General features: G+C 38.5%; 1 protein-coding gene across 8 annotated transcripts in view; it reads left to right on the top strand.

Annotated features, from left to right (window-relative positions):
- UTRN (utrophin) overlaps positions 1 to 27,854 on the top strand; it is a 363,103-nt gene that overhangs the window by 215,494 nt on the left and 119,755 nt on the right. For 5 of the 8 annotated variants that reach the window (XM_027631971.1, XM_027631965.1, XM_027631979.1 and 2 more), the window contains one exon: positions 20,170 to 20,342. In XM_027631971.1, the coding sequence (XP_027487772.1) occupies positions 20,170 to 20,342 (173 nt within the window). Of the gene's footprint in view, positions 1 to 11,058; positions 11,189 to 11,290; positions 11,683 to 11,773; positions 12,065 to 20,169; positions 20,343 to 27,854 lie in introns of those variants that run through there. The other 3 variants (XM_027631999.1, XM_027632007.1, XM_027631991.1) reach the window with 3 other exon arrangements.

Genomic DNA, 27,854 nt, shown 5'->3' with positions numbered 1-27,854 from the left:
TGCTTCCTGTCCCCCTTCTCCCCTTGTTAGGGCTTAAAGCATGCAGAAAGGCCAACAGGATTTGATCCTACATGGATCCAACATCAATCAAATGCTAGCCCACGTATAATAAACTGGTGTATTTCTTCAGCAGCATGACTGTCAGGTCTATTTTTTGTGTCTCATACCTACAATTAAACAGTTATTATCTGAATCCTCAGGAACACTAATCTTTAAGTTTTCAGAGTTACAACTTTTTTAAAAAAACTCTATATGAATGAATGTGGATAGTTTTTAAATTCTTTTCCACAAATTTTCTTGTATGCTGACCACACTTTTTCAGTGCCAGTCATTTTTTTTTGTGAAGCTCCATTAAAAAAACAAATCAAACCCAAAACCTCCCTTCACAAAGTTACTACCTAATGAAAAGCCAAAATGGGCTGAGTTGTAAATGCTGTAAGGTGACCCAATGTTTGCAAAGCTGACTGTAAACTTCATTCTTTGCTTTTATGTGCAAATCTTCAACTTCCTTCCTCCAGCACAAACTTGGGTGCTTCTGAAAAGTAGGTGGAGTCCTTGACTTTAAAGGAGAGTTAAATGAGAATAAAAGCATTCAATAATTCAGTGGAAATGGAATTTCTGACTAACATTAAACAATGAAAGCTCTGTCTGAATAAATTTGAAAACCTATTTGTTTCTTGTATAGTAGCTAGTAATAAAACAGGTCTAGAGAAGCCTTAGGCACATTGTATTTAAATAAGCTTCATGTTCAAGCCAGAGCAAAAGCTGCAGTTATGGATAATGCAGCTTACATTTTATTTCTAGAGGAAATACTGTATCATAATTTCAATTGTAAATGCTCTTCACTTTTGTCAACGGGCCACTGATAAGATCTCTGTGAGCCTCTTAGTTAACAAAATGATGCAGAATGCAAAAAGATAATAAAACTTCTGTGAGGAATATAGTTCAGTGCATAATATCTTTAGTCAGATAGGGTATTTGGAAAGAAAAGTGTGCTTGCAGCACTGGAAAACCCAGCAGCGAGTTCTGAGTCTCTCTGCCTGAGTGTGCTGGCAGCCCTCGGCAGCCTCCTGTCTTGCACATGTGTCTGTTCCCCTGAGCACCAAGTATTCTGAGCTTGACTTACCTCATACTGAGGGGTGACAGTACCTCATGAGAGCACGGCAGCAGCACTTGTTCCAGGCATCAACATGTTGCATATGGGGACTGGTCTTAGGGCTGGCAGAGATGGTAGCACAGCCCATTTTGGCCTTTGCTCTTTGCTTTGCTTTTGAGCGTATACAAAAGGATAATTAAGGCTTTCCTGTTCCCTCTGTTCCTTCTCTCTTCTGAATTAAACAGATTTGCTCCGGTTTTTGAGCATTCTGTAGGTGTCTCTGTTGAAACATAAATTACTGCCAACAGCCTGTTGAATTTGAGAGCAAATTGAGAATGTTCGTGCTAGTTCTACTCCTTCATCCTGCAACTGGTTTGGGATTCCTGGAACGCAGCTGGTCCTGGCAACACACTTAAAGGACACTTTCTCCTCTTTTTAATGTGAATTTGGGGAATGAGATGTCAACATACCCCAAACTTATTTGTGGCATCTATCTGCTTTTCTGGGTTTTATACTGAGTAGCCTTTAGCCAGAAAATGAGTCTGGTAAATGAACTGTGGTTATTGAAATAAGATATCAAATAGAAAATATGATTATAAACCAGGCTTTAAGACAGACTGTACTTTTTGTCATGTTCATCTGACCCTGATGAGCTCAGAGTTATCTCATGGAGTTTAGCCAAGCACCTTTTTGTCTCTCCTTCCTATACCACTTAAAAGAAAAAGAAGCTGAAGGCCTGAACAGTACACTGAAAGGTAAAAACAGATGCATAATAAAAAAAAAACTAAATAAAAAAGCATTTTTTGCTAGTTTGACACTTGAATAAGCAAACACAAATTTACTACTAGCAATCACATATTGCAGCCTTTAAAGACACAAGATAGGAGCTGTATGGTGTGGATTTGGAAGGTGCATGTAAATGGGTACTTCTTACTGAGTCTTTACATTAATTCCTTACTCTGGTAAATGCTGGGAATAATTTTCAGACTAAATTAAAAAAAAAAAAAGAGGGAGAGAAGAGACCAAAACAATCTATATGTAGCAAAAATGATAGGCCAGTCATTCAGACATTGCAGTGAAAAGCACTTCTTGCTGTGGGAGATGCCAGAAGGATCAGCAGCTTTATGTGAAAAACTGCTCTCAACCATCCTGTTACTTAAGAACACTTGGTATTACCCTGGAAGTCCTTAGATAATTGCTGGGACCTTTACTGTTGGGATAAGATTTAAAATCCAGCAACAAAAATAACATGCAGTGACTGGGTCCCTTGATACCTTCCAGTAAGTCTTTTTTTTATGGTTCTTAAATTCTAAAGGTCTTCAGAGGAGGCTTGTCCCTGCTTTCTGTAGTGTTTTCTAACTGCCTTGGAAACTTATTTAAAGTCAGAAACGAAGGCATTATTAAGAGGATCACTACAAGTTGGACTTTATTCTTTAACCTGAGGTGTTGCATTACAATTTTTCAGTTTTGCCTCACTAATTAAAGGAGGATTAATTAATTTCTTGTTGCATGTGCATGTAAGAATATATGAATAACAATACTGTCGCTCCTGCACATGGATATCTCTCTTATGTTCCTTCTATGTGTTTGAGTTCTAGCCAATTAATGTGAGAATAATTCTTCCCAATTTTATGGCTACAAAATAGAATGATTTCATCTCTTAACAGCCTGGAGTATTTGTGGTCCTTGATCAGAACTTAGATTTTTAAGGCTTCTTATATTACCTTTAACAATGATTTATTAAGTACTAACTCGTTCACTTAAAAAAAAAAGTAAGAAATTGTTCTTTTCATGTGTTCAGTGGAGATAGAGGTAAAAATTAGGTATTGCATAAAATAGAGAAGCTAATTAATAAACCTCCAATTATTTTAAAAGTTCGGACATAGGAAAACCAATGAACCCTAAAACCTCTAATTTTCCTTCTCCTTCTGAAGCACAAAATAGTTGAAGATCTGCTTGATAGCCCTTCAACACAAAAAAAAAAAAAGGTCATGTTTATTTACATGTTAGCTACATTTAAAAAAAATGTAAAATTAAATGTAGCTTGCATTATATGACAATTTTAAAAGCTCTTTGTGCTACCGAACAATTAATATCAGCAAGTCACAAAGTCAATCATATAATGCATATTTATGACTATATACTCTAAAGCTGATAAACCTAACAGTTTCATGAATCTTTGAATTCTTTACGAACTTTGATTATTAGAATTGTCTTCCCTTAATTTTCTACTCTGCTTTTGAGATTCTGATGCTGGGGAAGATAAGTAAAAAATGAAGAGAGAACAAATGTCTTCCAGTTAGAAAATATAAATGTATTGAGTGTTTATGGGCATGTTTAGGCTCTAAGATCACCTTCATGTTCATGAGGTGATGTTTATGAGCTTTTGTAACCAAAGGTCAAGTGTGAATGTCCTTGAAATGTGTATTTCTCACACAGTCTCTTTAAGTTCTGTTAGAGTATTTGAAGTGCTATAGTGATTTTGTGCATTTTCTCTCTGGAGCCAAATGTTGCTGCTGTGTGCACTGTATTTATTGTGTCAAATCTACCTTCATCAGTGGCTTTGAACAAGAGCATGTGATGGTTTTGTTGTTACAAAAGAGCTTTTTGCAGTAAGAATGGAATAGAGTTCACAAGAAGATGCCAAGCTCTTTTCTGCCTAATCACAGGTCTTCTGTGATTTCATTTTCTGGCCCATGATGATGCAGGAATTTTGTCTCCTAATCACTTGATGGCAATTTGATTAATGTAATTCAGCTTAACTATTTTCCTTGTCAGTGAAGCATTTATCGAATTTGATAATAACTAGATGAGTTGCTTCCTTTTTATAGGGCTTAATCTTGAAAAAGGATTCTTCTGAGATAAATATGATTGAGAACATTCATCTAGCTACACAATGGATCAAATAGTAAATGGAGACATAAATACATACTAGGAAACTAAATAGAATACAATCAAGTTAGTTGGCTGAAAGTGTTTGGGATTACAATTTTTCTCCTTAGTTTTTGTAACTGTATTTGTTTGTAATCCTTGATAGCTACGCAAACTTACTACTGCATCCAAATTCTTTCCAGGACAAAGTAGTTAAGACAGTGATGGGTGTTACTTGCCAGAGCAGTCACTGGGAGCTTAATCAAGGAAAAGCTGTATCAAATATGCTCAGTAGGATAAAATTCAAAAGGGAGAAAAATAGCAGGTATGAACATACTGGGCTGTACTCCTGTAGGAGGACTCTCGTAGATGTAGGGAAGTAGTATGCTGTGGAGCATGGGTGCCTGGAGGCAATTACAAACTTGGAAATCATAACACCTACCAGGTACTGGGGGATGGGCAACTGAGCAGAGAAAAGGATTTACTGTAATTTTTAGAACATACTAAATCTTCTACCTTACTTGCCATGTACATGGAAGGAAGTGTTTTCTTACCTTTTCATTCCCTCTTTAGAAGTGCTTGGTATGAGCAAATGATTGCTGCTTCCTGCAGCACCCACAGCACTGTGTGACTTGGATGCAGAGGTTATGGAAGTTCAGTTCTCTGCACTTTTCTCCAGTCTTTGTGGTGTGTTCTCCCCTTCTTACATACTTTACATGACTGACTTGAAGCACCTCCCTTAGGAAAAGTCACAACTGTGTTTTAGAGGATCACTTCCTGAAACTTTGAATTGCTTATGTTATTCCTTAAGGTGCTGCTAAACAATGACTGGGAGTACCTAGTAGCTTCAGTGTTATCATTACACACTAGATGTGATAAAAAGGAGTATCATTTATTTGTTTAATTTATCCAACTATGGAGTTGGCTCAGGGGATCATTACACAGCTAGTGAAAAGAACGAATACTCTTTCTGGACTACATCATTTAAACCCTAATCTTATGTCCAGTTTTTAAGACTTAATCCTGTCATTTGAAAATTAATTTAGATGTCCTATGGTATAAGTCACAAGGCCTTTAAAGTAAGCCCCCCATCAGATAACTATTCTTTCTCCGCTAACAGCCAAAGTTCAGTTTGGTGAGTGAAGCATTGTGGGTTGCTGCTTTGATGCAGTATCCACATCATGAAAAGATTTAAATAAATGTTAATAGAATATCCTTGTGGTCCAGGTTAATTGATCTTTTTTACCGAACTTTGAAAACAAACAAAACCATCACCTTTTTGGTAAATTGCAGTGTTATACTTTGGTATTTCTTGCCTGATTAAGAAATAGACTTTCTGTGGTTTGATAGAACTACTTGGTAGATGTCCATTTGCTATATTCAGAAGAGTAGTTTTCTTATGGCTGTTTCACTGTGGCATATTAAAGTTGATATAGAGGCACATTTCTTGGTAAATGTTATAAGAATTCTCACTTCATAGACAAAAATTTACTTCAAATAATGCCAGTTACATAATTTTTTATTCTTTTCACATAGAGGTTATATCTTTCTGATGGTTATGCTAGAAATTAAAAATGCACTTGTTTTTATATAGCAAAGTCCTAGCCAATGTTCAAATACAGAATTAAAAGTTCATTGTTGAAAAGCTTATGGCTGAGGTATATTTTTATGGCTGAGAGTAGAGTTTTTGTTGGATGGGGAGAGTCCTATTCCCAGTAGCTTTTGAAAAACCCCTGTAAAACCTCAAAATCAACTAGATCCAGGTAATACTTCTTCCTGCAAGACAAGGCCACTTAGTTAACTGAGAATATAAGACAAGTTAGAGGATAAAATAATATATGGGCAGACTGAGTGAAAAGGTACTTAACCTTCGAGTATGGCAAAATGATAAATTACACAGGCTAACTGTAATGGCACTGAATCCTCGTTAGACACTTGAGTCTAATGCTATTGCTAAGAAGTAAAGTAGGAAGAGACTGCCATATGTTATTTAAATGAGATTTTAATCCACACATACAGAGTTAGTGCTGTAGAATTAGTTAGTTAGTGCTCTGTCAATTATTTATAATAAACTCTGTAATTAAAATATATTTTTCATGGCCTTTTCTCTATTTGGATTGCGTACTTGTCTGAAAACTACTAAATTAATCAGCTTTTCATTGATCAGTTTTAGTATCTCGAGGGATGGGTACCCCCGTAAGTAATAAATATATAAATATGCTCTTGTAGAAAATTCCTTTAAATACGTTTATTTTGCATGGATTGAATGAGGCTTTTATTGGACTAAGCTGTCAGAAAGCAAGAAAACTGTTTTCATTACAGTCAAGAAAATTTTAAGGAAAACATTTTCAGGTTGGGTTGAAATACTGAAAGTCCTTTTTTTTTAGCTTGGGAAACTGGGTATTTACTCTGTGCGTGGGTTAAAGCAGCCTATAGAATCTCTTCCTTGGATGTGCTGCTTTTTGGGAGTCTGTCATGTTATATCACTACCAGACAGTTACCTTCTTTTCAGTTTCACCCTTTTTAATAAAAATTGTTAATACATTCATCTAAGATAACTTGTTTCCTTTCTGTGTAAAGAGAACAGAGTTAAAAATGCTATTTAAGACAGACCATGAGGGACCTTGAGGCTTTCTAATTTCCAGTGTGATTATTGCAAGCAAGCATCAGTATCTTATATCTGAAGAGGGAAAATGAGGAGGAAAGGCAGCTAACAGTCTTAGAAGGATGCTTCAGCAGTTAAGTCTTTATAGACTGTTGATCAATAGCAACGTTTTATTTAGTCACCAGAACTAACTAGAATGTTACACCTGACAGTGAAATTCCTGTCTGGCATAAAAGCCAGACTTCATCCATACTCAGTGCTGCCTCCCTTGTTCTGTTGGTTAGGGTCAGGATTAAAACCTTTATGTTTTGGTCAGTCCCATAAGTGGATTTTAAATCTTGGTCTCTGGTTCAGTAAATTTCTTTATGCATGAAATAGATGCCATGGTAGTACTTTCCTGCATACTTCCCTTTGGCATCTAATCTCTTTTAGGTATACTCCAAGTATGAGATACTTCTTTCATTTTTTGTATTCTGAATATCTTTGAAATGTTCTTCATTTAGAACTGGCTTCCTCTGGGAAGTTCAAATTAGACAGCAGCTTATATTCGGGTCTAAAACATTATAAAGTCGTGGTTGAGTCATAAAGCTGAAAGCCGTGTTTTGTCCAAACAGGTTAAAAATAAGAGGTGGAAAACCCTGCCATCAAACCACCCAGTCTTCTACTAATCTGTCATGGCAGTGCAGCACTGCCTGTCGTCAAGGCTATATTATCTCATCTGCAATTCTAACAAATTTTATTCTTGAAATTTAAAGTCTTGTCTCACTTGTTTGAGGAAGGCCACAGTCTATCAGTGCTTACCTAATGCAGAACTCTGTCATTGAATATTGCAGATATTTTGTAGGGCAGACCATTGAATGTGACTGGTTGATCCTTTTAAAATTACCTTTCCAAGGCAAACCAATACCCTTTCGTCTTACAGAAAGAACAAAATCAAATGGTTGCAGTGCCTTGGCTCTAAGCTCTAGGAACTCTGCAGACCCTTTCATGTAATTCATAATCTGCATTGCAATTACCAGTGTAATAGATACCTAATTGGTAATTTTGGCAATCATATTTAAGTTACTTTTGTCTTATCCTGCTACTTCTTACTCTTTATTGTAATAATTCAATTTGCTCATTTGTCCTGATGAATTCCTGGTCCTTGTGGTACTATGTTGCTTGAGTGATTTGACTTCTGGCAGAGGTTATCAATGAGTCTCTGCTTAGTTGAAACCTTGGTGTTGGGTTCAGTTGATAATGAGCCTCAGTGTAGGACTGATCTTGCTGGAGCTGTGTGTTAAGTCTGTATTGTAAATGCTGACCTGCTGTGGAAGTGAGAAGGCATCTCTCCCTCCTGGTCCGATCAGAACAATGCCAGATATTTTGCAAGGCAGGTGAAAGTAACACAGTGCTTTTGAACTGCTGATTTTTTTGTGTTCCTACCTGAAACTGCATGTCTTGAGTGAAAACAGGATGTATGGATTTGCTGTAACTACCTATTGACCTCTAAGCCCTTTACATGAATCACACAAGGAAACATTATTCTTTTTATCTTTTTGTTGTCATTTGTTGTGAGTCACATAAGATATATGTATGCTCTATGTATAAATAACCTGCTTCATTGACTCTTAAGGTTCTTGCCGCTGTTTATTTTTCCGTGTTTTCTAGAAAAAGGTTATTATTTTCCCATTTCTGTAGTTTGTATTGCAAAGTCAAATTGTGTTTAGTATGACAGTTTTATTGCATTTTTTGCACATCATCTCAAGTGTGAAGCAAATCCTTTATAGACTATATACTTAATGTTATTTTGCACGTTGAAGTCTGAAAGACTTTTATGTTTTCTGAAATTGAACTTTAGAGGTGTGTGTAAGATCATTTCCGAGTTTTCTTCCAGCAGCAATGGAATAACTTTTTTTTCCCCTTACCTAGTTTTGGATTCGTTGGTTCTGCTGGTTTGTTTGCAGTAGCTTAACAGTCAGTTATTTCTGGATTTATACTTCATAAAAGCAGGGATTTTTTTAATTAAATCTTTACAATGCTAAGTGTTTAGATGTAAAATTCTTTTATTAGTTTTATAATCTCTGCATTAAGTGACTTGCCAAATAATTAGGCTCTTAAGCCTGGATTGGCAGGGCATGCACTTCAGAACCCATACCTAAAAACAGTTTCTAGCAAATCTGATTGTAGTTATGTGTCACAGGCTGCTGTGCTGATCATCTTTTTTGTACCATTGATAGCAATGCTTTTCTTTGGATGACCCTAGCATTTTGCAGGCTGCCATTAGTGACGTTAGCATTGGCTGTAAAATGCTGTTAGCTGGTTGTTTTATTTTTATCCAGTTTTATGTTCTTATTTTAAGATGTAAGAAAATGCACCAAACTGCTCTAATAGCAAAAGTAGCAAGAAGCTCCACTGCACATAATCTTCTGCAGCAATACCTCAAATCTATCAGCAGTACATTGCTCTCCGGTGTCTTAAATTCCCAGTTGTGGATCTTAGTATCTACAAGAGCACTTTGGAAGGATACCTCATTGCAATTGATGATGTACTTCTTTTCAGCTGTAGATCATGGGTTTGCATGAGGGCTTACACTCACAGAATGTGAATTTCTTTGGGCTCTAGCATTCAAATATTTCATCTGTGTAATAACTGTAGTTTTTGTAATAAAATTTTCATTTCCATTGCCAATGGTGAGAGTTATTTTTGTGGAAAATTATGACAGCAAAACTTTAATAGTAATAAGTAATGTAAAACTGTCCTAAAATATATGTTGTATTTCTGGAGCTTATGATCAGACATTGCCACATCTACAGAACTTCTACCTTTGTAGAAGCTATAGTAAATATATGTTGATGTAGATCTTATTTCAATTACTTTATTTTTCTTCTACAAGTTTAGAATTTCTCAAGTACTGCAGTGTGCTTTAATGTGAGAGGGCCACTGAAAAAGTTATTTGGTACAATTTTCAAAGCTGTTTTACTGGAAGCATTATTCTAACATTGCGTATATACATATATATTTGATAACCTTTCATGGAATTATGCAAATAATTCATAAAATATTTATGGAATTATGCAAATAATTCCAGTAAAATAGTTCCATAAAATATCCACCTCATAGGGCATTTCATTTGCATCTAATAGTACTGAAAGATCTAGAATGTATGATTTTTTTGATGACAACAGAAAATTGGGAAACAAGTTATCGAAGTATGAAGTCTGAGACTAAACATAAAATTAATGTTGTATATTTGGATTCAGTCCTGGAGTTATGAAGCTTAACTATAATCCAACCTGACACCCATTTTCATTTTATATGCACTAGCATCTCTGAAGTAGATCTAAGGGCTGTTTCTTCCTGGTTTGCAAGGGTTTTTTTTATCCAAGAGCAGCAGAAAAAGCTTTAGTGTACATGGGAATAGGAACTATGTCTTTCTTGCAGGAGAAGAAAAGAGATTCTTATAGTGATTGTAGTTAAATCTCTCACAGAATGGTTTCACTTTTTCAGTCTAATATGTTGTTTTTCCTTCTGTAAGTGGTTAATTTGGAAAAGAATAGTTTGTGAACATGATTTGAGATACTGTCACATAATAAATGGGCTTTTTGCTTCCAGAAGTAGTGGAATAAATTCAGACAGTTTGTGCTGACCTGTCATATGGGCTGTAAAGCTGATTGTGTTCTGTCACCTTTGGAAAACTTTCCTCAGTTTGTTTTGCAAGCACTTCTGCAGTTTGTGTAATGTGCCCACATAAAACATACAGACAAGGAGGCAAAGTACAAAAAAAACAAGGAAAAATCCTGCTCATGCCAATATTTTAATTTTTTTCCCCTCTATAGTTTATTTTTAAAATCCTCACCCATGCTGTCTATATCAGTATTACCCACTAGCTTAGAATAATTTTAAAGACAACTTTGCTGCTGGTGAATTCGTTGGTACTTCATATGATGGTTGGATGAAGTAAAAAGAGAGTAAAAGCAACATATGATGCCCAATGTGTTCATAGGAGAAATAGTTGTAATGGAGTTTGCAAGTGATGGGTTACTGGCTTGGTTTTAATTATACATTGGCTGACTTTTTGGCATTATTACCGAATCTGGTTTTGGTGGTTGAGTAATGTGTGCTTGTACGGAAGGCATTAATAGTAGCTTATATAGGCTTTCACATGCACACGGCGTTTCCAGTGGGAATGGTTTGAAATGGAGTGATTTCCTCACAGCCACCCATGGGGTGTCAGGTTTCCTGCGGGCAAGCACAGGCTCATATGAAAACAATCTGCCTGCGCTGACCCTGCCCTCCTGAGCGGCCACGGGCCTGTGGTAGCTCTATACAGTGCTGGTTGCTTTTACAGCTCCAAAACCTGTTCAGTGACTAAATAGCCACCTTTCTGTTCAAGGAGAAGGAAGCGGGCGAGTGAGGGGTTTTGGTCTGGGGTTTCTGTAGCCTCAGGGGTGGTGGTGATTTTCTAGCGGGGAGGCCTCCAGGAAGGGGGAGTGTGCTTGGCTTCAGAGCAACACCAGGGCTGCTGGAAGGGAGGATGCTGATTACAATAATAAACAAATGCTGGGGATAGATTACCACACGGCTGTCAGAGCAGACGGGACCAAAGGAGGAGATCCCCAGTGAAGGCTTTGGAGGTTGCAGCAGAATCCTTTGCTGGACTTTTTTTTTTTTTTTTTTTCCTAAACAAAGGAAGCTACTTTTAGATGACTTTTAATAGGCCTTGGCTTTCTGTGGTGCATCATCTCCTGGGTGAAGTGGGCTGGAGGTGCCTGGTTACTGCCATAGCAGCACCAGCCCATAGGTGGCTGTCTGCAAAGAAGGCAGGGAGAGGAGAGATGACCTCCTGTCTGATCATACTGCTGTGTCTCCTAGGATGAAGTGTGTCGTCCCATTTTAATTTCTCTGAGAAACTGACTTTTGATGCTTTCTATAGATGGAAATTTCTCTGGGGATTTTCTTTTCTTTTGTATTTTTTTTCCCTTGAATGGACCAACGTGGAAGGACTTGTTCCTCCTCTCCACCCATCATATACCAGAAGATTATAACTTCTCTTGTTTGGGGTCACTGAGACCAAACATTGAGCTTTAAGTCTGCAAGAAGCACTTGGATCCTGCAGGCCATTGCTGAGGTGAGCTGGAGGCAGTCCTGGGGAGGTGTGGAGACGAGGAGATCCCCACAGTGCTATTCGGGTCAGGTTGACCCTGCAATGAGCATCACCCAGTGTCAGCAGCTCACTCCCAGGTGCCCAGCCCGTGAGAAGGAACAGGGGCAAGGAGACTGTGACGATGGCGCTGTGTGAACTGTCCTTGGGGGAGCACAACCCAGGAAAGGGGCACGCACAGGAACACCTGGAGAATTTTGGGACTATATAGGTGGAAAAAGAGAGAAAACTTTTGAAGGCTGTAGAACTGACTTGGAGGACGTACCAGGAAAATGTAGGCTTCAGAGGACACTTAATGATGATGGGCCTGAACTTCAGCTTACGTGAGTTGCTGACAAAAGTTGAAAAGGTATGATAGGTAGTTGCATATACTTATGCCTCTGAAAAAGGCTATGTATGCCTTTGAAAACTACACAATAAATAAAGAGGGCAAGTTGATGTTTAACTTAGGTTTCCTGTGTTGCTGTTAATGTCCTCATGTGCCCCCTGTTTATGGAAATCTAATACTACTTATTTTCCCTGTTTCAGGTCCTACGAGATGACTTTTAGAGCATGTCCTCTGATTGTGGGCGTCCTCTGGGGTTTTTTGTCTTGTTTTGGGTTTTTTTTTAGTTCCTTTGTTTTTTATTCCAAAGAAAATGAAGAAAAGTTTCGACTTTACTAAGCCGAGGGTATTAGGGAACATTTCAGGATGCCTGTGACCTTGTTCTGCTGTTGACATAAAGCAAGTGCTCAGCAGTTTGCTGTTAAATTTAGTTGAATGTTATCTTAGTCAAATTGGAAGATCTCGTGATGGCTTCCAATGAATATGTATCTTTTCCCATTTTTTCGTTTGCTCTTCTTTTATTCAAACTAGTTACTCTTTCTCTTACCAGATTGTTTGGTAACAGTAATGCTGAGAGGCAGGAGACTTTTCTTTGCAGTGATTGTGCTAATGAGCAAGAGACATGAGAATGATGAGAATGTTAAAAATCAGATTGTTTTCATGTATTTCTCAGTACTTGCAGTGAAATCTCAATTGTATCTTTGTAACCATTGTTAGATTGGCTTTGTGTACTGTATTACTTTTTACTTTTTTTTTAAAATAATACTACACCATACAAACTTCCTGTGTCCTGCAAGACCAGAGCATGCAACAAAATATATAGTAGTTTATTTACAAATTAAGACACCTTAAAACTGTGGTCACATGGCAGGAGAGCAGATTGTAAAGCTTGATCCTGTAGTTTTCTAAACTTTAGTATGTTCTTTTTTTTTAATGTAAATCAGCCTTCTCTGTAGTTACCAGTTTGCCAGCCTCATTTACTGGGGAGGGATATGCTTGAGACAGATACTATTCAGTATCCCAGCATGACTCTTCCAAAATTAGCTGAGTAACAGCAAAAGCATTTGTGATACGGTTTCTTCTTGGTGTAGGCCACTTCCTCCTCTCTTGCTCCCAGTCTGTTATCTGGTCTTCACTCTTCTTTTAACTGCTTCTCTTGTAACTGCTGCTGGTAGCCTGTAAAGATTAGGACACATGCTGGACTCTGATGTTTCCTGACATCATTAAGGCAGAAGTTTTGAAACCAGTGATTCTAAAGTTTTGTGAATCATACAAGCCCTGGCTCTGCAAACTCCAGGCTGTCCCTTGTGACTGAATATTCCAGTGTTTATTTCATCTGAAAGAATCTGATCATAGCAATTCTCAACAAACTCAAACCTTACAGGTCTCCCAGCTCTGCTGTATTTTTTAGCTTGAAGCTTGTGTGAAATTTTGTTGTCTACTGAAATTTTTAATTTGTAATGCAATGTAGGAGAATACTTTGGTGCTGGAGAAAGTTAACATTTTATTTGGTGGACTTTGTCCACAAATTCTAAAATTTTAATCTGTGCTTATTAAGCAATTTTTTTTTTTTAACAAACTCCCCTCCTCCTCCCCTGCTTCTCCTCCCCTGCTTCATCTCTCCTTCTTATGGTTCCCCACACACCCATCCTGTTCTTCCTAAAGAGTTCGCTGCCAGGAGAAACAGCATTATGACAGCAATCCTGGCTTGCAAGCTACTTTCAGCTTTCTGGATTTATTAATATATGTTCTACAGAGAGAATTATGAGTGCTGTTGCTGTGGTTGTAATGCAGAAGCCAGATGGCATTTGCAGAAGCTTGCACGGCACTCCCTTCCTATGCAAGAGCAGAGTCACATTACACTGCAGAAGGCAGGACTGCTTTGACTTTGTTCAGTCACAATTATGTGACTGCTGGAATTAGTATTAGCACATTTATGGTGCCCCTCAGATGCTGAATCAACGACATGCAATGGAGGCACAGAGGTTGTTGAAGGCAGGCTGGCACTCTCAACCTTCCTGTAAGTGCATCATCATTCTTGTGATGAAATGAATCTTTACTCACACCACATGTCATGTCTTATGGTACTATCCATGAGGCTTAAGTGCAAGTCGGGGTAACTTTTTAGAAACTTGAAGTGTTGATGCAAGGCTCTTGGTAATACAAGCCTTTGAAAATTAGATGTGAAAAATGTCCCAAAGTGGTTTTTTCCCAAAAAAGTTTTGTTTTTTTCTTCATGAAATATCTGAGAGCTTAAGTAGGAATTAAATTTCTGTTGCATCTAAAGCCAACTGCTTTCTAAATTGCTCTAATCTTACACTATAGTCGCAGTAGCTGTAGTGATACCCAGTATTGTCTGCACATGACACTTGAGATTTTTAATGTCCGTCTTTATACGCACTTCTGCCACTGGTGGATTTATGGTCATGGCAATTCTTCCCAAAGATATGCAGTGTGTGCTGCTCTTGTGAATGTGAATTCATTATAAATGGGTTGCTCAACAGCAACTGCTACTGCAGGCCTCTGAAAGAGCAGATGGGGTGAACCTTTCCAAAGGCATCACTGTCCTCCGACATGAGAGCAGACTTCCTCTATGAGATTTTTTTGAACATGTTTTTACAAGAGCATCCCTTTCTCCCTGCTATCCCCAGCATTTTTAAGGAAGAGACCAATAAAATTCCAGTTTCCCTTTCTCTATGACCACCCTCTAGTATGCCCTGATTCTTACTCCCTCCTTAAGGGTCATCAAAAAGTGAAGAGCTCCCAGTGAAGCAGAGGCTAAAAGGAACATGTGACGCAGCAGTGGTCCCAGAGGCAGTTGGCAGCACCAGTTAGAATGTATCTGGTTCAAGATAAACAATCTGCTATTAAAAAAAAAATAAATCCATTCCCTTGCTACCTGCTGTGAGACCTCAAAGAATGATGTTCTGGCTGTTGTCTGTGGCATACAGCTATGTCCTTTGGTTACACTAATGTTTTTCTTCCAGCTGTTTTCTGCAGGTATTTTGATGAGCAGTCATCACATTTCTTCCTGAACTTTGAAAGAGGCAAGTGCAGCATTTCTGTGACTATGTCTTTGCTGACTTGGGCGTTGTCAGTGAAGGCAGTAATTTTTTGGGGACTTTCAGTTCCATATACCTGCACCAGGTCTGCTGACATGTTCCAGTCATGGGCATGATTTGTATTGGGCAGAAGAAGTACAAAACTGTCCTGGCAAAATAGCCTAAAGTAACCTTTGCTAGGGAAAATGCAGTTTTTCAAGCTATTTTTCATTCACAAAGGGTCAACTTCAAGCCTACTAACTCCTTTTAAGATGTATATGTAGTTTGAAAGCTGCAACAGCTTGCCTGTATCTGGCTTGTACCTGGGGATTAAAAGGATGTCACAGTCTGTGTGCTAATGCAAAACACTGGTAGTCTTGTTGCGCGGCACCAGCATTGTACCCATATGTAGTTTTCTTGCAAGCCTTATGTGGTTTGTGTGGCATAACTTGCCATCCCTGCTCTGTGGTCAGATGTTTGTGAAGATGCAGTGGAATTCTGTTTCCCCATAAACATAAAAATGATTAGAAATTGGAGTGTAATGCAGAATTCTACTTTTTATAGTGGGTTTAAAAAACATTGGAGTAAAACATTGGTAAATCCTGTCTGTAACTGTCTTAAAATCCCCTGTGAAGTTAGAATTTGTTATAGAATGCTATTGACCTTTTTCTTAAGAGTCTAAGTCAGATTTTGTTGTTATATGTAGTAAAAAATTGATTAAGGGTTCTGGATAATAGGATCTGTAATGTTATAGGAAAATCTGTTTACTTACCTTACAGAATAAATTAACTTCCTTGTTTTAGATCTTTGTATCATTACTCCAGCATTTTTGATAGCGATAATTTAATAGAATAACGTTTTGCATATCTTAAAATGCTGTGGAGTTTTCTTCCAGTAGTTGTTTTTTATCTTCAACAGAAGGGTTTGGACCCTTTAAAGAGGGAAGTACTTTGCCTGTGTTACTGTCTTCATTAGTGTATTGCCATTATAGACGAATAAAATCTGAAAAAATGTGAGTGGAAGTGAATGTGCTAATAGCTTAGAGGGTTGCAGAGTGAATTAGAGGCCCTCCGGGCTCATCATTTAGAAAAAAGACACTAGAATGCCCTTTGTCATGGGAATGCTGTTGGTTTGGTCTGGAGTTATTTTGCCTTTATAAAGTATTAATAGTTTCCAAATGACAATTATGCCTAGTGTTGTAACTGTTTTTGACATGTATTTGCAATCTGTAAGGGGGAAAGAAAAGACAAAATTTTAATAGCTGGTTGATCTTGGAGTTGGGCTCACAAAGTTTGATTCTGTTCCAGTCTTTGTCATATGTCTTCTTTTACCCTGGGCACATCACTCTGGTCTGCCTTTGAACTGTTTTGGTATGAGCTTCAAGTGGAGTCAGCTATGTCTTTGGGTCCTTTTCAGTGGTCCTTATCCTTGCCATCTATAGCATTACTGAGTGGCCTGCACCGTATTTATACGTTCTTTAAAGACACCTGCTCTTCAGTTGACATCATATGATAATTTAGTATTTTATTTTATAGAAGTTAAAGTAAGAAGTAGGTTTCTTATTATGGAGACAAGATTTAAAATCACATCCAAACATAAAATGAAGTCTTGAATCCTACATGAAGAGGGATAAAGGGGGAGAAAAGCAAAGAAGATTCAGAATAGAAATAAAGGGGATTTTGAAATTACCAGACCAAAGTGGAAAAGACAGGCAGCAGTTTGATCTTAATACTTAAACACAATTTAAGGAAAGTGGCAATCTTCTAATAGTCTGGCTAGGGTGAAGTACATATCTAAATGCCAATCTAGTTGTTTCTTCTGCTTTCTATCTTTCAAAACTTTCACCTTGATTTATGTATAGGATGAATTCTTTCCTCAAAGGGCATTCTTTTAATTTAGGACCTTAATCCTTCAAGCAGTTGGGCTTGTAAACAAATTTGTTGACCACATACAATAAATTATCAATCCAGTTTAACAGATAGGTGCACATAAATATTTGCAAAATTAGCAAAATATGACATCTCTATAGTAATGCCTCAAAAAATTAAGGTGATAAAGCAAGAAGTCCTTTTCTGTTTGCGGTGTGTTTCTTTAGTTTTCCTTTTTCTTCCTTTTTTCTGTTGCGTTTTTGCTGATTTTTTTCCTCTCCCCTTTTATTTTTTCTACTTGCACTGGATCTGACCCAGATCCCCTTTCAGTTGAGCTAACAAGAGTGCTGGTGTTTCGTGGTTATATCACCGTCTTTATGTGGCAAAAGCAACAGAATTTTTTCCCCTTCTTCTCCTGCATCCTCCAGTGTATTGTCCCTGTGATTCTGAATATGGGAACTTCACTGTGGTAACAGGGAAGTGTTTATAATTTATTCTAAAGTATTGCAAAATTTAAATTGGATTAACTCTTATTAGAATTAATCCTCACTGAGGCCTGAACAGGGATAATCAACTTCTTTAATCCCTTTTTTTTTTTTTGCCACGTAGAGGACAATAGAGAATCAAAGATCAAGAACAAGGTGGGAGAAAGAGAAACGATAGGTCAGGATAAACATGAATTGGTATGTTTACAGAACGAATAGAGTTCTTCACACTTTGAAGAAAGAAATTCTAAGGGACGGCAGTCACATGTTTACAAATCTCATAAGAACTGAAAGATTTTGATAACACCATGAATAAAAGAGGATTATTACCAATTACTACCAATTACAGCAGGTGGTTAGGACAAGATGGAAACCCATCATCTTTGTTAGCCTTCCAGCAGAGGACAATACCTGAATAAAAATCTGGATCTTTTATATCATTATGGGAGAATAACTAATTTATTGTGTCCATCTCTTGCCATTAGTAATTTTTCACATCCTACCTTCTTGCTGCTCTTCTTCCATGTGCGCATTGATGTGGGATATGTTATTTGAATTTCTCTCCATCTTTTTTTGTGAACTGTGATTAATTTACATTCATTAACTTTATCAGTCCTATTGGTTTATCCATCAGCATGCAGTGCTTTTCCCCACCCTCTGGAAAATGGAAATCAGGAAAGAGAAGGAGAACTTAATTAGCAAACTTTATTCTTTGAACTGAGTTGTGTCAACACTGCCATCACAGATGAGACTCAAGAATGTGAACAGCAGATTTACTGTGCCTTAACCAATATAACATAGTAACTGGGAAATGCAAGAATCAAACCCCACTTTGAATGAAACATTTTTGAGCATGTGTGTCAAAGTGTCCTCTCAGTATAATCAAAGAATGTTTTATGAAGGTTCTAGAATGAATGGTTTTAAAATTAATATTGTGATTGTAGAATGGAAGGTTAGAGATCAATTTGTTTTCAATGAAGTTGTGTTCTGTGACTTTGAAGAGGTAAAGAAATATATTTTACGTGATTAGGCTTTTGTAGCACAGATTAGTGTGCAATCAGAATTGTAACTGCTGTATGTGATTGTTCCTCCTGCTATGTGGGATTGAGTTGGTTTTCACTGCATCTACATGTATTGGAGATGTAAGGACAGGAACTGCAAATGTTTTCAGATAAGCATCTAATTGAGCTGATGACTCTATCTTATTTTGGTTGGTTGATTATCAGACCCTTCTGTTTTGCTTTTTTGTTTTAAATGTCATTGTTTGTATCTATGTTCAGAATGATGATTTTTATCAGGTGTTTCAAAGACAGCAAAAGTGTCTTTTTACCTGTCTTAGAATAGGGAATCTTAGGGCAAAGAATAGATGGTTGTCCAAAGTCACATAGTAGCTTGTCTGGATAGCCAGACGTTTGCTGATGCCTCCCTCTCGCAACTCCTTCCCCACTGCCCCATCTCTCCTCCCCCCACTTCTCCAGCTGTATCCTGACTTCTTTTTGCTTTCTTCCCTAACTCAGGAAAGCTTTCATGCTATCTCAAATTCATAGCTACTTGACACTTTCATTTGTAGATGTTCAAACAGCCATTCTAAGATGAAGGACTACATCTTTAGGATGGGGAGGTACAAGAGCCCCCTCCTGTTCTGCTTTTGGCAGCAGATGGTGAATACTGAGGCACTGACTGGAAGAATAAAAACCTTTGAGGGATTTCAGTTACTTAATTTCTTCCTTTGCTAAAGAAGTCTATGTGCATCTGCATCAAGTTCCTGTCATAATCTTTGGTGATTAATCTCCTGTTGAGACAGCCAGTATACCTCCTGGCTTTCCACACATTTACATTGCTTTATTAGAGTACACATAGATGCATGGATGCCAGAAAGCATTGGTGGTGATGCAGGAAGTTTTATTTGCTCTTATAATGTGTTTTAAAAATAATACTGTGCTCAGTTAGATGAAGACAACATCTGTAATGTGCTTCTTGAGGCAGATGGTAGATGAGAGAATAACATGGGTATAATTTCTAAGGGGAGGAGAAATGAGTCAGCTGAATGAAAATCACAAGCACTTTTTTCTTTTCAGTATTTACTGTGAAATTCAGATTGTAATACCTCCTGCTGGTTTATGTCTACCTCCATATATTTCAGGCCGTGGTGTACAGTAGTTTAATTGTAAAAATGGACCTGTGGTTGTTGTAGTCATTTAGCTGCAGTTTAAGGATACAGATTTTAGTGAAAAGCTTTCATTACGTATGACCTAAAGTATTACATAGAGTCTGAATTTCGCTGGACTGTGTAAGGTTTCTGGAATGTTTTTCAAAGAAGAAAGAACCAACATAGACAACTACGGCTGTATCTGTGTAATTTTTGAAAAGGAAATGACTTCTAGAGCATTTGCAAATGCCACACTGTGTGAAATGCGTGGGTGAGCAGTAGACAATTAGTTACCTTCAGTGCTACAAAACATAACACCACAGAACTTTTGTGTTTTTAGTTCTATTTCCTGTATCACAGTCTTGGATGACTTTCTGACTCCTTTTCTCACACTTAAGGAAGCTAGGCCTTTTATAGTGACGTTAATAAGGTTGCAGGTTTTCTCATCTGCATCTTTCATTGGGGTCACCCAAGAAAGTCAGAATACGCACTCTGTCCTAGTGCTTAGCACTACTGATGAGAATAAGGTCTCCCCTCCTTTACTTACAGAACTAAGATGTTTGAACTTTTCTTGCTGGTATTTCAGGACATCCAAGCTGAGATTGATGCCCACAATGACATCTTTAAGAGCATTGATGGAAACAGACAGAAGATGGTGAAAGCCTTGGGAAACTCTGAGGAAGCTGCTCTGCTCCAGCACCGACTTGATGACATGAACCAGCGCTGGAATGACCTGAAGGCGAAGTCAGCTAACATCAGGTGAGTAAGGAAAACATCAAGGTGTGAATGGGGACAGTTCTGGTCTTCTAAAAGACTTGAGAAATATGACCTCAGCAATGAAGTGAAATATCTATTCTCTTTCATAAAGGAGCCCTGAGTGCAAATATAAAATCTTGGTGAACTTGTTCACCAGGTAGGCTTAACTACTTCTTCTTGTCTGTCTAGAGTCCCACGGTCATTACTTGCCAATCTTGTACCAAAATTTTGAGAAAGTAAATTGAGTTTTATCTTATTGTGTATCAATAGCAATGTCAGTGAAATAATTCTGTGAATCTGCAATTACTTTGAGGAAAAAATCAGGAGTTTGTTTTTACTACTGAAATTAGTAGTTTGATAGGACTTGCATCTTAAGTGTCTTGCTCCATTTAATTGGTATTAGATTTTTTAATTGCTGCTATTCAGTTAAGAAATGTTTTCAAATACTTACTAATTAAGGAATGCATTTTACAGTTTTTGACCCTATCGGTGCCAAGCTCAAGTGTAGTAATTGTTGAAACTTTGTGATGTAATTTCTGAAGTAGATATGGCCATATTCATTAATATGAATCAAATTCTACATGGAAATGAATTACATGGAAAATAGTTTCTAGAGCTTTTAATTGCAACTGCTTACTTGTTGGTTTAAGAAAATTCTTGTTTTAATAGAGCAGGACAATGTTAAGTGTTCATATGAATTTTTGGAAGGCCAGAAAAAAGAGCTGAGCTTGAAATTCAGGAAAAAGAGTTTGAGAGTGAGATGGAGGGGAAAATGTGACCAACTTGCTGAACAGTTAAATGAAACAGGTAAATCAGCTCTGTGAAAGCCCACAGAGACCAAGAAACCAAAGGAATAAAGCAGTTTGGTGTGGGGGCTTAGAGAGACTGACTCCACCACATAAGTAGTTTAATGCAAGAGCTGTTAAACTTGGCTTGTTATGAGCTCTACTCACAAATAAGTCAATGTGAGAGAAAGTTGAAAACATACTCTTAAGAGAATAACTTATCAACTGTGGAGTCCTAGCAAGAACCATTCATTTGCTTGGACATTCCTAGGTCATAATTTGGGAGAAATTTGTGACCAAGAAATTGTGGGCCTTCAAGCCATTTACTGTGGACAGCTATGAGTTCCAAGGCTGTAATATAGAAACAGTGATTGTGCAGTCAATGCTCAGAAAAGTGGGAATACGTGCTTTTCTGAATACAGACCCATTTCACTTCTGTGTAGATATGGCATGTGTATCCCAGTGGGCAGCATTAATGTGTTTGTTGCTCTACTGGTACCTGCAGTGCTGCAGAGCCACATGTCACTGAGCTCAAAGCGGAAGATAGGCAAGGAAGAGAACACTGGTGCAAATCTAAGGCAAGTAAACTAACCTTTCAAATTTCAGTCACTACTGAAAAGAGCATAGTATTCTGAGTTCCTGTATTTTGCACTGTTCTTTGATTGCAGACCACTTTTCTAACTTGTGCAAGTGTCCTAAAAGCTTTCACAGGGAAATAACAAAGCACAGAACTGTTATGAAGTCTGTTTGCCTTTAATTTTTGCCTTCTTGGTGTATCTTTTTACAAGGATGAATTGGAAAGCAAAACTGTTTGGATGAGTTTAGTGAGCACAGCCTATAACTATGTTGGATGCTAGGACTGATGATAGAAAAAAATGATTGTTATGGGTTTCAGCTTGGATAGTGCTTCTAAATTATTGTTTCTCTAAGTTTTTTAGAATATTTTCAGGTATATGTAAATTCTGATTATGCTGTTTTTTAATTGCTGAAAGTACTACTCTCCCATACAGGGATAATGTGAATTAGCCACTGTGTTGACTTCACTTCCTTGCTACTGTAACTAAAGAGAGTTGCAAACTGGAAAAGTAGCATTCTTGTGGCATATTTTTAAATGCATGGAAGGTGTGTAAACCTGTACTTGTAGTGAGTATGACACCACCTGAGAGGACTATATCTCTCCTTGGAATTACTTTGGACTTATTCATGCTTCTTTCTTTTTCTCTATTATCTTATTCCCAGGAACGAAACACAGCTACAGATTTCTGGGAGCCTGCATTTTAGAGCCAAATGTTTAGGAAAGATTATTTTCTCCTGGGGCAGAGGTGTGAGGATGTTAGTGTTTGGGGGAGGGTAGAGGTAAAAGTTTGGGAGAAATGGACAACAAGTATATTTAGACCACCCACCAATCGCTTTTTATTCCACATGTTCCCTTGTCACTCAGCAGGAAAAGTCCTACCTCCACAGCAGAATCAAAAGCTGAGGTGGTCTCCAGCTGTGAAGAGAGCCTCTCAGAGTCAACAGAAGGGGAATTGTGTCAGAGTTGCTGTTCTTCTGGATGATTTTATTAGGCTAGGAGGAAGGGGGATGTTCTCTATCTGGTCAGTTGGATGGGAGCAGGCTCATTGTTTTTCAGGCTCATTCAGAATTCCCTTAGGAGTGCTTTTGAATACCAGGTGGTTGATGCTGGTGAATATTTGTGCTCCAACCAATGCTCAAAATCAGTCATCTATAACCAACCTCTATTTTGATTAGATTCTTAAGCTATGACTTGACTTTGTAAATCACCAAGATTGCTAATTCTTTTATCATGTGAGCACAAACACCTGAAGCTGTGTTTGCAGATTGTATATTAGTAGAAGTACCAATTCCAAAACAAAGGCCAGAAATCCTGACTGAGAAGAAAGACACCCAAGAAATATTTCAGAACTTCAGCATAGTTTATTTTCTCTTTTTGATAATGTCTGTATGACAAATATAAAGGTGATACTAAAACTTTACATTGAAATGGAAATTGGAGCATATCTTTGTTCCTTGCTCCTGTGCAGCATTTGCTTTGAATGGGGTTTGCTGAATGCGTGTCTTTGCTCCCCAGGAGAATTGAATACTTCTGACTACTGTTCAGCTGCTGCATCTTGCTTTTATTTTCAGTATGGCTTTTGTAAGGTTAGGAGGGTAATAATCAGGAAAAATCCAGGCTGATGTGATATATTTTTTTCTGTTTTTATTTTTTTCCTTTTAATGCCTTTCTGAACTTTCAAGAGAGAGGTTAGCTCACTTAGTGTTCAGGGAAAAATTTTCAGGTCCCTATTAGTGTAGTCAGTTTCCTCCCCACCCCTCACTGCTCTACCCCTGAAAGATTAAGTTGCACTTGGCTTTGAAACCACGTACTAGTGAAGTTTTGCTCCTGTCATTAATCTGTCATGCACACAAATAATGGTAAATTACAATGCATTTAATCCAGTATCATATCCCATATAATTTACATTAATATCAAACTAGTTTTTTCACTTATTAATATTGCAATCTATGTCTCCCTTAGATTGTCCTTTAATTAATTGCAGGAGTCTTTTCCCTCCTTACAAAGCTCCAATTTATTTTGTATACAAGAATTCTGCTTAATAAATACAGCAGAAGCCTCAGAGTGCTGATTTTTAGAGGTGAGAGCTGCTTATATATATGTGCTAGAGACAGTAATAAGTCATGATGAACAGAGATTTCACTATTGAAAGTACAGAATGCTATAGATCTGAACACTTTAATTCACAAAATTACAGAATATTGAGTCCAACCCTGAGCCCTGCACCAAGGGTCACACCATGTGCCCAGGAGTATCGTCTGAATGCTTTGAACTCAGGCTTCATGCTGTGACCACTTCCCTGGGGAGCCTGTTCAGTGCCCAGCCACCCTCTGGGTGAAGAGCCTTTTTCTAACATCCAACCTTAACCTCCCTTGATACAACTTCAGGCCGTTCCCTTGGGTCCCATAACTGATTACCACAGAGAAAAGATCAGTGCCTGTCCCTCCCCTTCCCCTCACCAGGAAGTTGCAGGCTGCAATGAGGTCTCCCCTCAGTCTCCTCTTCTCCAGGCTCAACAGACCAAGTGACCTCAGCAACTCCTCACATGGCTTCCCCTCAAGGCCCTTCACAAATCCTTGTGGCCCCTCCTTTGGACATTCTTTAGTGGTTTAATATCTTTCTTATACTGAGGTCCCCAAAACTGCACACAATATTCAAGGTGTGGCTATACCAGTGCAGAGCAGAGTGGGACAATCACCTCTCTTGACCAGCTGGTGATGCTTTGCCTGATGTGCCCCTGGACATGATTGGCCCTCCTGGCTGCCAGGGCACTGCTGACTCATATTCAACTGGCTGTCGACCAGGACCTCCAGGTCCCTTTCCTTGGCACTGCTTTCCAGCATTCTCATTCCCTAGTTTATACTAATATCCAGGGTTGCTGCATCCCAGGTGCAGAATCTGGCACTTTTCCTTGTTGAACTTCATGTGGTTGGTGATTGCCCAGCCCTCTAATTTGTTGAGGTCTCTCTGCAGGGCCTCTCTACCTTCAAGGGAGTCAACAGCTCCTCCCAGTTTTGTGTCGTCTGCAAACTTGCTTAGTATCCCTTCCAGTCCCGCGTCCAAGTCATTTATGAAGATGTTGAAGAGCACAGGGCACAAGATGGAGCCCTGTGGAACCACACTAGTGACAGGTCACAAATCTGATGTTACCCCATTCACTATTACCCTCTGTGCTTCACCTGTGAGCCAATTGCTTACCCACCACATGATATGTTTATCCAGCTGTGTGCTGGACATTTTGTCCAGAAGGATTCTGTGAGGGACAGTGTCAAAAGCTTTACTAAAATCCAAAAAGATTATGTCAACTGGCTTTCCTTGATCAACTAGGTGGGTTATCTTGTCATAGAAGAAAATTAGGTTTGATAAGCAGGACTTCCCTCTCATAAAGCTGTGCTGGCTGTGACCAATGACTGTGTTGTCTTTCGGGTGTTTTTCAGTACTTCCCAGAATAATCTACTCCATAACTTTACCAGGCACTGAAGTGAGACTGACAGGCCTATAGTTTCTGGAGTCCTCCTTCTTCTCTTCTTGAAAATCAGGACAATATTCACCAGCTTCCAGTCAGCTGGAGCATCTGTGGATTCCCAAAACAGCTCAAAAATCATTGAGGGAGGTTTTGCAATGACATCAGTCATCTTTTTGAGGGTTCTGTAATGAATCCCATCAGGCCCAATGGATTTGTAGGGATCCAGCTGGAGCAGCAGATCCCACACAGTTTCGAGGTTGACTGGGAGTTGATCATTCTCACTGTCATGGTCCTCCTGTTCAGGGCACTGAGACCCCTTGGTCCTTCATCTGTGTTGAAGAGAGAGGCAAAGAAAGCATTAACACCTCTGCCTTGTCTGCATCCCTGTCTGTGAGGTGACCATCCTCATCCTGTAAAGGGCTGATGATATTTCTTTACTGCGTATTGCCATTAATATACTTGAAAAAACTCTTTATTGTCCCCCACATTTCTATCCGGCTTCAACTCCAGCTGAACTTTGACCACACAAATTTTCTCCGTACAACAACAAGCAGCATCTCTGAATTCTTCCCCTGTCGCTTGACCTTGCATCCCCTGGACACACACCTTCCTTCTTTGCCTTATCTCCAGAGAAAATCCCTGCTCAGCCAAGCCAGCCTTCTGCCTCGCCTGCTTGAATTCCAGCATCTGGGAACTGCTGCTTCTGTGGCTTTAGGAGATGATGTTTGGAAAGTGACCAGCACTGATGGACCCCAGCACCTGGAAAAACATTTTTCCATAGGACCTTCCTTACTAATTCCCTGAGCAGCCTGAAGTCTGCTCTCCTCATGTCTATAGTTGAGGTTTTGCTGGCACTTTTCCTACTGTCGACAGAGATTTCAAACTCGATTACTTCATGCTCACTGTGACAAAGATGGCCACCAATCTCCACTTTGCTCAGAAATTCATAAAGATTTTTTATTTTTTTAACCATCAGAGTCTTAACAGCAAAACTGTAAATTCAAATGTGGGCTGCCTTGGCTTAGATGAGAGGACAATGTCTCTCTGCTGCCTGATTAATAGGCAGTATAACTGTTTTCACTTCTAGAAAGAAGGACCAGTTCTGAGTACCTAACACCTGAGGGTAGCATATAAACAAAGCTTTGCAGTTTGGTATTTTGGAGAACACTTTTGACACAATGTCGAACTAGCTGTGAAAAAGAGAAGGCAAACACTGCATGTGGATTACTAGCCCATGCTGTTGGGAGCATGTCCCTGGGTGTGTCTAGGGTCTTCCTGGCCATCTATGGTACTTGCTCCAACTGTGAAACAGGTACCTTGTGCACTAACTTGCTGTAGAGTTCATAAATGCCTGTATGGAAAGAAGACTTTGGTTGCCTTGAAAATAGTTTTGGTTAGTGAGTATTAAAGAACTGTAAAAAGGTCAGGAGAGTGGAGACGGTATGTTGCACTCACGAGCTGCTGGCCTGCAAACCAAGACCTTTGGCAATATCTTGCTTGTAATTTACTGCATGGTGGGATGCTGACTCAGCTGTTCAGGCCTGAGCTACAGGGAACTGGCTTCAATTCAGTGTTGCGAGAAGGGTATCAGTGAGGGCAATAAAGGACAGTAGAAACCATAATGCACAAGACTGTAGGCAGTAAAATGTTGCTTCTAGCAAGTACTTTAATTTTATATTTTTTTCCCAAATAGTTGCCCAAGTGCTTTCCTTGACTGGAGTGAGGGAGAATAGATTCCTCTTCATAAAGATTGTTAGTTTATCCTTTCCAAAAATGTGATTTTTTTAATTTTTTATTTTTTTTGCTACGTATTTTTCTCTCCTCATACACTCTTACGTGACTGCTTTATTGGTTCATCTATCCTAGTATCGCTGGGAGATCTCAATGTGGCCAAACTTAAGCTTGTGTTGAAATTAACCTTGCAGCACATCAACCCTTCAATCTAAATATTGTCATATCAGTCCCAAACATTCACTCAAATGCCATTTGAGATGATAATACAAGAGAAGTCAGTTGAAAGTTTCAAGATGTGAGTCACAGTGAATCAGAAAAAAAAAAATAACCAGCAATGTGCAAAATAGGAAAGGGAGTAGAGTTTAGTTCATTCATCCATGAGAAGCAGGGCAGGAATTTGCAGAGCTGCTGGCAGACTACAGTGAAAAGCATTCAACTCTTCTCCATCACCTATGTGGAGAAAAAAAATTGTTGTTTATGGTATAAACTAAGCACATGCTGGTCTTGAATGATTCCGTAACATAGAATGACTGCAGTAAAAGAGGAGTAGCTAGTCTCTATTGAAGATTTCTATGCATCTTTTAGACACTTGAGGGAGAGGACATCAAGTCAAGGTATTTTGAAAAGTATAGAAAAAATATTGTGGAATTTGGCTTTCTTTTTTTTGTCAGTTAAACCAAGGAACAACAGATTTACTGTGTTAATCCTCTAGTAACTCACCACTGACTGAAGATGATGTATTAAATAACTTATATTACTTATTGATATGTTCAGCAGCACAAGCAATTTGCTGTTGATCACTGCTGGAAGAACTTGCTGCTTTTTGCTTCTTGAGAGTCAAGGTCCTCGCATGAAAGAGTTCAGTTCTGCAGTGCTTTAGCTGAGAACATGACGCTTGTGGTTCACGTGCAACAGTGGTTAAGTCACAACAAAACACAGCATTCCTTTATGTT

Source organism: Corapipo altera, unplaced genomic scaffold (assembly GCF_003945725.1).
Source record: "Corapipo altera isolate COAL_440 unplaced genomic scaffold, ASM394572v1 2b, whole genome shotgun sequence".
Taxonomy (NCBI): domain Eukaryota; kingdom Metazoa; phylum Chordata; class Aves; order Passeriformes; family Pipridae; genus Corapipo; species Corapipo altera.
Note: the sequence above shows the minus strand (reverse complement) of the source record. Positions and strands in the feature narration are given on the sequence as shown.